Source organism: Panthera pardus, unplaced genomic scaffold (genome assembly GCF_024362965.1).
Source record: "Panthera pardus isolate Hobbes unplaced genomic scaffold, ASM2436296v1 HiC_scaffold_12, whole genome shotgun sequence".
Lineage (NCBI taxonomy): Eukaryota > Metazoa > Chordata > Mammalia > Carnivora > Felidae > Panthera > Panthera pardus.
Window position 1 is genome coordinate 224790 of NW_026526677.1, and position 13759 is coordinate 238548.

Below are 13759 nucleotides of genomic sequence, written 5' to 3' on the forward strand. Positions count from 1 at the left end.
ACAGCCTGCGCCTTCCACTGCCTCCGTCCCTACACACCCTGGTCCCCACCCCCGCGTAACCACGTCCACATCCTCCAGGGCTCTGTGTCTCCCCTACCCCGCACCTCTGCACTTCCCGCGTCCCCCTGACTCTGCAGCCCGTCCCTCGGGCAACCCCAGTCCTCGGTCCTCTGCATGTCCCCTGCCTCTATGCCCGCCCCCGTCCCCACCCACCAACACCCCTGCCCCCGGCCTCTGCACCTCCCCATCCCCCGTCCCTGCTTCCCGCGTCCTTCGCACCACATTGTCCCTTGGACACCGCCTGACCTCTGTCCCGTGTCCCCGCGTCCTTCGCGCCCCCCCCCCGGACCCTCGTTCCCCTGTCCCCCGCACCTCCCCGACCTCCGTGAACCCCTCCCGGGGCCCCGTCCCCGGGCCTCCGCACCTCCGGCCCCCCGCGCCCGGGAGCTGCGCGGGCCGGCGCGCCCAGGTGGATGCGCGCGCGTTGCGTGGAGACGGGCGGCGGGCACACCCTAACCCGCCGGCCCCGCCCCCCGCGCCGCCGATTGGCTCCCCGCGGGCCGGCCGGGCCCCGGTTGGCTCGCGCCGCGCGGCCGCCGGGCCCGTTTCACGGTGGGTAGCACCGCAGCGTGGATGCTGCTGGGTCCCGCCGCGGCCCCCAGGAGCGTGGAGCCCGAGCGGCCGGGCGGGGCCGGGCGGGGGCACCGCCGGGAGCCGCTCCGCCGCCCACCCCGGGCCCGCGGCCGGGGGGCGGGGGGCAGCCTGGGGTCGCGGCCGCTCGGTGTGGCCGCGGGCGGCGGACAAAGGGCCATGCGGGGCCGGGGGCCGCGGCGCGGGGCGCGCGGGAACCGGGGGCCGCAGCGGTGCCGCTGAGCGCGGCCCGAGGCGGGGCGGGGCCGGGCGCGATGCCGTGGTTCCCGGTGAAGAAGATCCGCAAACAGATCAAGCTGCTGCTGCTGCTGGTGCTGGTCACCTGCGCCGCGTGGCTCACGTACGTGCACCTGAGCCTGGTGCGCCAGGGCCGCGCGCTGCGCCAGCGCCTGGGCTACGGGCGAGGTACGGGGGCGCACCCGGGGGCGGGGGGCGGGGGCACCCCGAGGAGCGCTGGGGGGCCGGGCCTCCGCACCGCGCCCGGAGACCCCGGCCGCCCGCCCTTCCCGGCTCTGCGGTATTTGGGCAGGGGGCGCGGTTCGGCCGGGCCCGGAGCCCAATGACGTCAGCAGTGACGCCCGCGACCCTCTTGGGGAGCGTCCCCGAACCCGGGCCGACTCCGGGATGTGACCTGGAGCCAGCAGTGACGGGGTGAACAGCGGGCTCTCAGGGAGATCGCCCGCAGGCCCTGCAGGCTGGGCTTTTCAGGAAGGCCTCGCACCCCCACCGCTTGTTTCCTCAGTTTACCCGTCTGCTGGGGGAGAGAGGAGGGAGGGGTCCAGCCTCCCCTCGGGGTGGGGGTCGGGGAGGGTTTGGAGGAAGCTGACTGGTGCAGTTGGAAGGCTTCCTGAGGGGTGCCCTAAGTAACCCTGTGACAGGGGGCAGGCTTTTGTGGTGGGGGTGGGGGTGGGGAAGCACAGTGATGGGGGTCCAGCCTGGGGACCCCTGAACTGCCTGGAGTAAACTTTCCCAGGCTCCTCCAGCTCACACTCCGGTGAAGACAATAAACCCACAAAGCACATCAGTTCCTGGTGAGTGTGGTGCGAAAGAGCCAGGGCAGGGGGGGTCTGGATGGCCCCTTGAAGGTAGTGCTGCCCGCCCACGACATCTGGGGGGAGAGTGTGCCTGGCAGGAGGGATGAGCCTGTGACAACCTGGTGGGAAGGGGAGAAGCAGGGAGCCTAGAACCTGGGGAAGGGGGAGGGCATGGGAGAGAGGGAAGCACCTCAGGGAGTAACACTCCCCCCCCCCCCCCCCACCTTAAACCTCCCAGCAGAGGCCGGGAGCAGAAGCCTCCTCTGCCCAGGCAGGGAAGCTCCCAGCCGGGCTGCCCCTGCCCCTTCTTAGGAAGTGTGGTGCTGGGTGCCCTTAGGGTGAGAGGTCAGGGGTGTGGGTCCCGCTTCCTCACCCTCTTCCTAACAGTGACTTTGGCCCACGGCACCCAGGGCCACTCCACTGAGGGCCTCCCTGCTCGGTCCCCTTCTGCCTCCTTTCCATGTGGCTGGACACCTGGCTCCACAGACCTCGCAGGCCAGGGGTGTGGAGCTTGTCCCAACCCCCCAGAGTCTACACCCCTCACAGCCACCACACCCATGAGGGGTCCCCAGCACAGCTCAGTCCCTAAAAGAAGCCCCCCTCCCCCAGCTATCAGCAAATAAGGCAGGATCCCAGATCGTGACCCAGTGACACAGAAGAAAACCCACCCCCCCTCCCCAGCCACCTCTGTGGCTTTCGGAGCAACCGCAGCCTTCACCAACTGACTTCCTGAGTAGCTGGGGAGTCTAGCTCAGCAACGGAGGGAGTAGCAGTGTGGGAACCCCATTTCTGAGGGCATCTCTGCTCTCAGCTGGACCAGCAGACTGCCCTTACGACTCCTGGGTGAGCAGGAGCTGCTCAGCGTCCTGGAAGGTCAAACTCTCATGGGGCACCTTCCAGGAAAGCCCCAGCCCATGGGTCCTGGCTCTGGGCTGCAGCCTCTTCGTCCAGCCACCTGGGCTCCCACCAGGGTAAGGCTTGTGAGAAGCGGAGCAGCTGGGCACGCCCGAGGACTTTTTGACTGTTGGGTCAGTGCTGTCTTCACTTCCAACTGGGGAGGCAGCACTGGAGCGGGACAGGGGGTCTACCTTCCTGGTATCCTGCAGGATACCCATGTGGCAGGAGCCCTCTGGGGATCTCACTGTGCTGGACAGTGGTGGAAGGCTGGGCTGGGACCCCACCACAGAAGGCTCCTGGTACCCATGGACTTAGCTTGGTGGGCAGGGAGCATAGGGCCAGGCTGGGGGGATTTGGCCAGGAGCCTCTTAGGGGCTCACCTCCCAGCTGGACAGAGGACAGTGGGGGAGGAACCCAGAAGAAGGAGCAGGTGGGCAAGTACCACAGGGGTCCTCCAGGCAGGAGACTAAGGTCAGCTCCCCTCCCACGGAGAAGGGACTCAGGCCAATTGTGTCCACACAGGAATCTGTGGGTCTGGATTGAAGGATGGGCATGAATGTCGAAATTCCGGCTTGCCCTGGAGCAGAGGGGGTGCTCCTGGATTGGGTATCCCTGGCTGGGAGCACGGGGCTGGGGGCAGAGGTGGGATATAATAAAGCCTCCCAGAAGAGCCTTGAGTCTCAAGGTGTGGCACACCCCTCCCCCCAGAGGACAGGGTGGGATGTTCAGGTCCACAGCTTAGGCAAGAAGCCTGGGAATTTGAGGGAGTTAGGGGCATGGGGATGGTCGGCCCTAGGATAGGGGTTGTTGATAAGGGTGCCAAGCTCTGGAGAGAGCTACAGACAGACCTAGGAGGGGTTCCTCAGGGTCATAGTCGCTGGAGCCATGTTGGCCCCCGGCCCCCCAGCAGCCAGACCAGCATGTCTGTTCCTCTTCTGTCCAGGCTGGTGCCAGGACTTCTCTGGTCCTGAACCCCTCTCAAGGCCAGCAGGTGGCACATGTGCTGTGAGCAGGGGCTGGCTTAGCCTTAAGACAAAAGCACCAGCTTTCCAATAACAAGCGCTAGCACTAACCCTTAGCACACAGTTCTGATGAGGGAGGGAGACACAGAACCCTCAGGACGAGGGAAAAGTGCTGAGGGCACAGTGCAGTAGTCCTGGGGGCCTTCCTGGAGGCAGAGCCGCGGTGAGGATGGCCAGATAAGTGTGTATGTATATGCATTAGCACATGCACACACATGACTCTGCTCCCTGGCACCAGTCAGGGGGCTAGGAGAAGCCAGGTGGAGGGCTTGAGAGGGGGCTACCCACCCCAGAGGCGGAATGTGGAAGAAGGACCCAGAGAGCAATTGCACAGCCACAGGTGGGGCCCTGGGCAGCACGGGGAGCAGACTGAAGTGCGAAGGCTTCAGCAGGAGACACTGCTGTCCCCACCTGACCCCCAGCGGCAGGGGCCGCCTCGGAGAGAGCCTGGGCCCCAGTCATGCCCCACGTGCCACCCACAGATGGTGAGAAGCTGAGCGGTGTGACGGAGGGCAGGGGCGTCCGGGCTGCGCTGTCCACACAGAGGGCGGAGGACTCCAGCGAGAGTCGGGAGGAGGAGCAGGTGGTGAGCAGGGCTGTGGGAAAGAACGCGTGTGCGGCACACACACATCCCTGAGGCCACTAGTGTGCCAGTGGCCTCGGGACCTGTGGACTGGGTGGATGGGGGACGTGGGTGCAGGCACGGAGCACAGCCCAGCCTGCGGTTCACGTCCGGCAGGCATGGGTGTGCACGAGCGTGCTGGCCAGTGCTTGCCTGGGCAGGTGTGGTGAGGGTCCTCTGGGTGTGTGTGGTTGGGGTACCATGGGTTCGGGATTTTATGGCTGGATGTGTACAGGGGAGTCCTTGTGAGGTGTGTCCCGGTGTGTGTGTGTGTGGGGGGGGTGACCCCTCCCTGTCTTCCCATTGCTCTGCTTTGACCCTGGTGCCTTTTCTGTCCTGTAGCCAGAAGGACGGGACCCAAACATGCTGTTTCCTGTGGGGGCTGGAAAGCCACCCCCTCTGAACCTCACCCATCAGGTTCCCCCGTGGTGGGAAGAGGTGAGCTCTGCTTGGCTTGTGATGAGCTTCAGGGGAGGGCTGGGGGGGGGGGGGGCTGTGCAGAAGGTAAGGCCCACCTCCCGCCCCCCAGTACAAGGGGCAGGTGAACCTGCATGTGTTTGAGGACTGGTGCGGAGGCGCCGTGGGCCATCTAAGGAGGAACCTGCACTTCCCGCTGTTTCCGCACGTGAGTGCCAGTGGTAGGGAGCTGGCAGGGGGTGGGGGGCAGGGCAGGACAGGGAAAGGCTTTGACGTCAGAGGCCACTGTCCCCCCAGACTCGCACCACCGTGAAGAAGTTGGCCGTGTCCCCCAAGTGGAAGAACTACGGACTACGGATTTTCGGCTTCATCCACCCGGCGAGAGATGGTGCGGGGGCGGGGATGTGCCAGGGAGGGGGCAGCAGGAAGGGCCCCACACCACCCCCCTGAGCCCCTGTCCTGTGGCCTAGGAGACGTCCAGTTCTCTGTGGCTTCGGATGACAACTCCGAGTTCTGGCTGAGCCCAGATGAGAGCCCGGCGGGTGCCCAGCTGGTGGCCTTTGTGGGCAAGGTACCCTTAACCCCACAGCCCTCCCACCCCAGCCCCTCCGCCCACACCCCCAACTGTCTTCACTGGGCCTCCTCCGCCTCCGTCACCTGTCTCCTCCAGCTTCTGAGGGACGGGGACTGGATGAGGCTGGTGCCCCCGAGGAGAGGGTGAACCCCCCCACCCTTCTGTATCGCTTCCCAGACTGGCTCAGAGTGGACAGCACCTGGGGAATTCACCAAGTTCAGCTCGCAGGTGTCCAAGCCCAAGCGGTGAGTGACTGGGAGCGTGTGTGCATCAGGGTGTATCGGGGGGTGGGGGGGAATGTGCACCAGCACACAGAAACCACCGCACCTGTACTGTCGTGGCCACACTGCCATCGCCCCGAGGGACCGCCCCCGAGCACCCCGCCTTTTCTGGGGTTTCTGTCTGGGGCTCCTGGAGCATGGTAGGAGCATGTCGCCCTGACCGCTTATGTCCCCAGGCTCATGGCCTCCCGGAGGTACTACTTTGAGCTGCTGCACAAGCAGGATGACCGAGGCTCAGACCACGTGGAAGTGGGCGTGAGTGTGGCCTGCCGTCCGTGGGCTTCTGGAGAATCCACGTCCCTTCCCCTGCTCTCTCTGCTCCCAGCACTCCCTGCAGGACAATGGTGTGGGTCCTGCCCCCTCACCCCCAGGAGTTCCCATCTAGTTAGCAAAGCAGACACTCAGGGACGGGGCGGGGGGGGGGGGGGGGGTGTCCAAGATCAACTCTGCCCAGGGAGGCTTCATGGAGAAGTGGCGCTTGAGTAGAGTCTTGAGAGAGGAGACATTCGTAGGGAGATCCAGTGAGGAGAGAATTGGAGTGCCTCGGGTGATCTCAAGAACAGCAGAGGAACAGCAGAGTTCTTCCAGAACTCCAGAGGATCCAGTGGCCAGGCAGGGCCTGCAGCGCGAACCCTGGACAGCCCAAAGCAATTGGGTTTGCATTTCAGGAAAAACCCTTTGGCCACTGCTGCAGAGAGCCTGGGCGGGGGCGGATCTTTTAGACATGGTCCCTGAAGCGGGGAGGTGGGGCCTGAGCCTGGCTGGGGGAGATGGGGCATGCGTCGACTCTATGTGCTAGGCATCAACCCAGCTCAGCTGGCAGGGAGTCCAGGCTGGAAACGCAGGCTTGGGGTGATCTTGTGGAAGCCAAGGGGGTGCCAAGAAGACCCAGAATGAGCTAGGAAGGGAGAGGGCCTGGAACAGCTCCCAGGAACCCCAGCTTGAGGGAGGGAGGAACCGAGTCTGCAAAGGAGGAGACTGAGAAGGAGCTGCCACAGGAATGGGGAAACAGGGAGGGTGAGGGCCAGTGAGGTGAGGGGTAGGGGCCTCTAGAAGGCTGGCTGTGACCGCCAGGAAGGCGACGGCTGCAGCATGGGGAAGGAGGCCGTGGCAAAGCCATAACCAGCGGGTAAGGAAGTGCTTAGGGTGTCAGGAAAGGCCTGGAGGGAGCATGGGAGGGGGGTGTCCCATCCACCAAGAACCCCTCTGCCATCCAACCTCCAAGCTTCCTGTGCCCTTGAAGGGGCTGTCCCCACCTGCTCCCCGTGCCCACGTTCAGAAAAGACCCGTTCCTCTCCAGCTCCAGGACCACAGAGCTTTGGTCCTGACCGCTCTCTCCCTTCCCTAGTGGCGAGCCTTCCTGCCAGGCCTGAAGTTTGAGGTCATAGGCTCTGCTCACATCTCCCTGTACACAGGTGTGGAGCCCAGTGCCTCTTTGGGGAGGGGGGCGGGCTCCTGATCTGCGGTCTCTTTAGGGTGGTCTCGATGTGGGTGGGGAGGGGTGAGGAGTGGTCCTTGGGTACTCCTGAGGACCCCACACATTCCTCTGTCCCCAGATGAATCGTCCCTGAAGATGGACCACGTGGCCCATGTCCCCCAGTCTCCAGCCAGCCACGTCGGGGGGCGCCTGCCACAGGAGGAGCCCAGAGCTGACATGCTGCGCCCAGACCCCCGAGACACCTTCTTCCTCAGTGAGAGGGGACCGTGGAGGGGGGTTGGGGCAGGGATACCCAGCCTGCCACTCTGTGACCACTCCTCCCACAGCACCTCGGGTGGAGCCTTCGAGTCTGGAGAATGTGCTGGAGCCCTGCGCCTACGCCCCCACCTATGTTGTCAAGGACTTTCCAATCGCGAGATACCAGGGGCTGCAGTTTGTAAGTGCCCCTCACCAAGACCTTCCCTGAGGCCCCGGCCTCCCGCCCAGGGTCCCCTGAGCCCTCTGCCCCGCCCACAGGTGTACCTGTCCTTTGTCTACCCCAATGACCACACGCGCCTCACGCACATGGAGACGGAAAACAAGTGCTTCTACCGAGAGTCGCCGCTGTACTTGGAGAGGTGGGCAGGGCAGGCAAGGGATGGGGCGGGGGCAGCGGCCGGTAGGGGGGTCCTCTCTGATGCCCCTCACCGCCCCAGGTTTGGGTTCTATAAATACATGAAGATGGACAGGGAGGAGGGAGAGGAAGACGAGGAGGAAGAGGTGCAGCGCCGAGCCTTCCTCTTTCTCAACCCGGATGGTGAGTACCGCCCCCGCGCGCGTGCCCCCCAGCCTGTGCCCACCTGGGCGTGGAGTGACCCCGCGCGCCCCCCAGCGTGTGCCCGCCTGGGCGTGGAGTGCGCCCCCCCAGCCTGTGCCCACCTGGGCTGCTTCCCGCAGACTTCCTGGACGATGAGGAAGAGGGGGAGCTGCTAGACAGCCTGGAGCCCACGGAGGCGTCCCCCCTGCAGAGCCGCCACCACCTCCCCCTGCCCGCGGCCCCCACAGCGCCTGGAGCCACGCCCGCCCCGCCGGTGCCTCCCAGCCCCGGAGACCTGCCCACCACCCGGCGCTCCCGGGCGCTGAGCTGGGCCGCCCGGGCCGCGCGCCCCCTGCCCCTCTTCTTGGGCCGCGCCCTGCGCCCCCGAGCTGCGGCTCAGCAGCAGCCCCCGAAGGTGTATGTGACGCGGGTGCGGCCGGGACTGCGGGCGCCTCTCGGCCCACGCGGCCCACCCTGGCCGCCCTTCCCCGGAGTCTTCCTCCGCCCCAGACCTCTTCCCCGGGTGCAGCTGCGGGCGCCCCCGCGGCCGCCGCGGTCTCGAGGCCGCAGGACCGGTGGTTCCCCAAGCGCAGAGCTGAGGCCCCCGGCCCGGGCGCAGGTCACCCAGGGGAGCCTGGAGGGCCAGCCGCGCTTGCTGGGACTCCCAGCTCCGACCGCGGCCGCGAACCTGTCGTCGGAAGCTCAGCCCGTGACCTCCTTCCTGAGCTTGTCCCAAGTGTCCAGGGCGCAGCTGCCTGCAGCGGGCGACGAGGAGGCAGACGACGACGACGGGGCGCGGGGCGAAGATGAGGACAGCGAGGAGGCCGCGGGAGCCCCCCGAGGCCGCTGGCGCGAGGACGCCATTGACTGGCAGCGCACGTTCAGCGTGGGCGCCGTGGATTTCGAGCAGCTACGCTCCGACTGGAACGACCTGCGCTGCAACGTGTCGGGGAACCTGCAGCTGCCCGAGGCCGAGGCCGTGGACGTGGTGGCCCAGTACATGGAGCGGCTCAACGCGCGCCACGGCGGGGTGCGTCCGGAGTGTGCGCGTGGGAGGGGAGGCCCTAGGGGGCGTTCGCCTGGGAAGGGGAGGACCTGGGGGGTGGTGAATGTTGGGGGGGGTGGCATATGGGAGGGGAGGCCCTGGAGGGAGGGCCTGGGAAGGGGAAGCCCTGGGAGGTGCGCGTGGGAGGGGAGGCCCTGGGAGGATGTGCGCCTGGGAAGGGGAGGCCCTGGGGGGGTGAGTGTGGGAGGGGAGGACTTGGGGGGGGGCGGGGGGGGGGGGTGAGTGGGAGGGTAGGCCCTGGGGAATGTGTATAGGAGGGGAGGAGGGGGGAAGGGGGGGTTCCTGGGAAGGAGAGGACCTGGGGGGTGAGTATGGGAGGGTCGGGGGGTCATGTAGGAGGGGAGGCCCTGGAGGAGGTGAGTGTGGGAGGGGAGGCCCTGGGGGGGTGGGTGCGCCTGGGAAGGGGAGGACCTGGGGGGGGCGCCTGGGAAGGGGAAGCCCTGGGAGGTGCTTGTGGGAGGGGAGGCCCTGGGAGGAAGTGCGCCTGGGAAGTGGAGGCGCTGGGGGGGGGGGGGGGGGGGTGAGTGGGAGGGGAGGCCCTGGGGAATGCGAATGGGAGGGGAGGAGGGGAGGAGGGGGGTACCTGGAGGGAGAGGACCTGGGGGGTGAGTGTGGGAGGGTGTGGGGGGGTCATGTAGGAGGGGAGGCCCTGGAGGAGGTGAGTGCAGGAGGGGAGACCCTTGCGGGGGGGGGGGGGGGGGGGGTGCGCCTGGGAAGGGGAGGACCTGGGGGGGTGCGTGGGAGGGGAGGCCCTGGGAAGTGTGTGCCTGGGAAGGGGAAGTCCTGGCCTCTGTGGAACCTTCAGACCTTCCCCAGGGTTTAACAGGGTGCTGGTCTGGGCATGGCACACGGACCTCCTAGGGAACAGCTGTCTCTCCCTGTCTCTTCCCTGTCTCCTGGGGCTTCTTAGTGTCCAGGGTCCCTGTTCAGTGTTAGAAGCCTCACCTCCTCACAGGCACCCAGGGTGGGCTCCCTTGTCCTGAACCTCCAAACCCACCCTGTCACCTTGGGCCTGAACCCAAGAATGAATCTGAACCAGCCAGGGCTCTCCTCCAAGTAGAGACCCAAAGGTCAGGCTGAGAGTCCCTGGACCCCTCCTCCTCTTCTGGTACAGGGCTCCTGGGTCTTCCCAGAGGGTCTTTCTCCAGCTCAGGGGAGCGCAGGGCTCCTGCCCCATTGCTGCCTCTGATCCCCGCCCCCACCCCCCAGGAATCCAGGCCTGTCACCACCCCCATATGTAGGCTAGTGGGACAGAGAATGGGAGGCCCCAAAGTTGGCCCCAAAGGAGACACTGGTGGGTTCTGTGAGCCTTAAAAGAGGAGTAGAACCAGTACAGACAGCACTGGTAGGCAAAGGCACTGGGGCAGGAGGCCAGGGGCCCGGTGTGCAGAGGACGGAGAAGGGGCCATCGTGGGCCTCGAGCAACCTGCTCAGGACTCATTTTTCTTGCAGACCGTACCAGGTTTTGAGCAAGACAGGGGCCGACCTGTTGGGGTTGCAGACAGGCCTGTTGCTGCCTTGGAGGGGAGTGGACGGGATGGGAAGCCCACAGGGGCCGTGACTGCCAGGCTTGTGCCAGGGCAGTGATGAGATGGTGTGGGAAGGGCAGGGATTTGATTCTAGGTGGCTGAGTGCTTGGCTCAAAGCTTCCTGAGAGTAGGGTGTGGGTGGGCCTAAGGACAGAGTTCAGAAAGACCCAGAGTGTTTGGGACAGAAAGTCCCTGACGCTTGGGGAGAGCACAGTGGGAATGGCGGGGTTTGCAGGGAGGAGTGGGGACTCGTTGGGGGTCACACAGGTAGGCTCCCATGGTCAGGGTCTGCAAAGGGAGGGCATTTGGAGAAAGGAAGAAGCCACTTTAGTCAAGGGCAGGGTCCCGTTTTCCCAGGATGAGAAGCCTCTGCTTGGTAACAGAGTGGGGGACGAAGACGCTCAGCAGGGCCAGAAGGAGGGAAGGGGCAGAAGAGGCTCAGGGTAGGCCCAGTGGCATCTTCCCCTGGGTCAGGATAGCCCCGGGGCTGGTGCCGGAAGAGGCAAAAGGGAGGCTTATCTGAGGAGCCTCGAAAGAGCCGGGGAGGATTGGGGCAAGCTTGCAGATTGGATACCCCAGAAAAAAGAGCCAGTGCAGGAGGAAGTCGGCTCACTCAGCACGAGGGGACATTGAAGGCAAGCTCGAGTCGGCTTGAGGCCCTAGAATGTCAGTGTAAGACCAGCGAACCTCGTCCTGTGGACAGTGGGTGGCGCCGTCATAAAGGTCACTGTGGATGCGTGAGCGGTGACACGAAGACCACAGAGGAGGCTGCCCTAGGGAGGGGAGGCACGAAATGGGCGCCCGCCCTCTCGGAGCTCCCCGGCAGGACGCGGCGTGGGGGGGGGGGGGGGGGGGGAGAGGGGGCAGCCTGGGACAGAGGGAATTCACGGCAGCTGCCCCAGCCCGTCTTCTGAGTGGCCCCCTGGTTTCTGGAGCCGGGGGCGACCCGCAGGAACAGTCGGGGGGAGGGGGGCAGGGAAGAGGGAGGGCCGCAAGCTTGGAGCCCCAGCGTGCCGACGCAGCCCCCGCTTCCCAGGCGCTACGCGCTTCTGCGCATCGTGAACGTGGAGAAGCGCCGGGACTCCGCGCGCGGAAGCCGCTTCCTGCTGGAGTTGGAGCTGCAGGAGCGCGGGGGCGGCCGCCTGCGCCTGTCAGAGTACGTCTTCCTGCGACTGCCCGGAGCCCACGCGGGAGGCGCCGACGCCGACGGGGAGAGCCCGGAGCCCGCTCCCGCCGCCCCCACGCGCCCCGACGGCCGCCCCGAGCTCTGCCGGCCGCTGCGCCTGGCCTGGCGCCAGGACGTGATGGTACACTTCATCGTGCCAGGTGCGCGGGACCGCCTCGGGCCCGGGCACCTGGGACGTGGGCTGGCCTTCCACGAGCCCCCGCGGCCAGCGGGAACGCCGCTGGCCGTGGACCGGGTCCCGCGGAGTCAGGTCGGGGTGGGCTCAGCGGCACCACCTTCCTCCAGTGAAGAACCAGGCGCGCTGGGTGGCCCGGTTCCTGGCGGACATGGCCGCGCTGCACGCCCGCACGGGGGACTCGCACTTCAGCATCACCCTGGTGGACTTTGAGAGCGAGGACATGGACGTCGAGCAGGCGCTGCGCTCTGCCCGGCTGCCCCGGTAACCGCGCCCCCGCCAGGGGCGGCCGAGCGCGCCTTGCCTCCCCCGCCCTTTCCGGGCCGCGGGTTTTATAGCTCCGGCCCGCAGGGGTCAGGGCCTGTGACCTCCGGCCCCCTGCTCTCCTCCCCACCTCCCCCAGGTACCAGTATTTGAGGCGAACTGGAAACTTTGAGCGCTCGGCGGGCTTGCAGGCTGGAGTGGACGCGGTGGAGGTGCGTGGGAGGGTTGGGGGAGCGGGGAGAGCCCGTCCAGACCACCAAGGAAGGAACTCCGCTGGGGGAGCGGAGGGGCGTGCTCAGGCCTCCCCGTGACCTCGGCCTCCAGGATGCCAGCAGCATCGTTTTCCTCTGTGATCTGCACATCCACTTCCCGCCCAGCATCCTGGACGGCATCCGCAAACACTGTGTGGAGGGCAAACTGGCCTTTGCACCCGTGGTCATGCGCCTGGGCTGTGGGAGCTCGCCGGGGGACCCGCACGGTAATGCCCTGGGTGCCTCCCCATACCCCAATAACACTGGGAGTTCCGCCAAGGGCAGGGTGAGGCCCAGGCCCCTGGGGGCCTCTCCCAACCCCGGAGGTGGGCCTGGGGATCCATCAACGCCCCGCGTATTGCCTAGGACCCCAGAGCCTCCAGGGTCATGCCTGGGAACCTCCTCCAGCACCCCAGTCGTGTGCAGGGCCGCAGGTTATGACCCCACACAGAAGAGTGACTCTTGACGCCCCTCTGAGGATGGGACCCTGCAGCAGACCCCCTCTGGAGGCTGGGGAGGAAGGCTTGCAGGTTCTGGTGTCTGAAGGGCACCTCCCTACCCAGGCTACTGGGAGGTGAATGGCTTCGGCCTCTTCGGGATCTACAAGTCAGACTTCGACCGCGTCGGGGGCATGAACACTGAGGAGTTCCGGGACCAGTGGGGGGGCGAGGACTGGGAGCTCCTGGACAGGTGACTGCCCCCCATCTCGGGGACTGAGGATACTTCCTCTGAGCGGGGAGGGTACCCCAGGGTCCTCACGTGCTGCAGGGACTTCTGCTTCGTATCCCAGGATCTGTGACCCTACCCCACCCCACACCTCTTCCTATCTCTAGGGTTCTGCAGACTCGGGAACAGCCTTGCACCAAATTCTGTCCCCAGATCTATAGGCCCAGTGGTGGCCCTGAGTCCCCATCTCCCACCGGGGTCCCACAGTAGGGGAAGGCCTGACACCCCTAGCCCTTGGGCCAGGGTCCTGAGCACTTCCATGCTGCCCTGCCCCCAGGCTCCAGAAGAACCAGGGCAGCCACAACTATCCCCCTACCACCCAGATCCTATAGGCACCCCTCTCCAGGGTCCTGACACCCCCTTTCCACCCAGGGTCCTGCAGGCAGGGCTGGAGGTGGAGCGACTCCGAGTGCGGAATTTCTACCACCACTACCACTCCAAGCGGGGAATGTGGGGCGCACGTGGCCGGAAGGGCTCCCGCACCGAGGGATCCTGAAGACCAGGCAACCCCCTCCCAGCCCCTGGCCGCCGTCCCGTGGTGGGGGCTGGAGGCCGGGCCCTGAGCCCGGGCCCTGGGAACCCCGGCAAGGCTTATCACAGGGGAATGGCCACCACCTGTGCCTGGCCCAGCGAGGCCACCGCCCCCTTTGTGCCCCTCCCCAGAGAGGCAGCCTTCACAGCTGGTTGGGGCCCGGGCTTGGTCTCCACACTCTGCGCGATGATTTCTGTGAAATTTTGCTGTAGCGATGACGTTGTTTTCAGGATTTCCGAGAGTTCTGTCTGTTCCGTTTTTTATTCAGAATGAAATGAAATATTTTTTTTAGTTCTGA

General features: G+C 66.1%; 1 protein-coding gene across 1 annotated transcript; it reads left to right on the forward strand.

Moving 5' to 3' along the window:
* The first annotated feature begins 601 nt into the window (after window positions 1-601).
* B4GALNT4 (beta-1,4-N-acetyl-galactosaminyltransferase 4) lies at window positions 602-13759 on the forward strand. The gene is made up of 20 exons (XM_053899257.1): window positions 602-1056; window positions 4087-4190; window positions 4569-4664; window positions 4756-4851; window positions 4941-5031; window positions 5114-5214; window positions 5395-5462; window positions 5675-5753; window positions 6847-6913; window positions 7055-7189; window positions 7263-7372; window positions 7453-7553; window positions 7632-7732; window positions 7873-8773; window positions 11364-11653; window positions 11799-11952; window positions 12092-12164; window positions 12277-12430; window positions 12767-12893; window positions 13302-13759. Exons 1-20 carry the CDS (start codon window positions 906-908, stop codon window positions 13423-13425), a joined length of 3123 nt encoding a protein of 1040 aa, XP_053755232.1. The 5' UTR covers window positions 602-905; the 3' UTR covers window positions 13426-13759.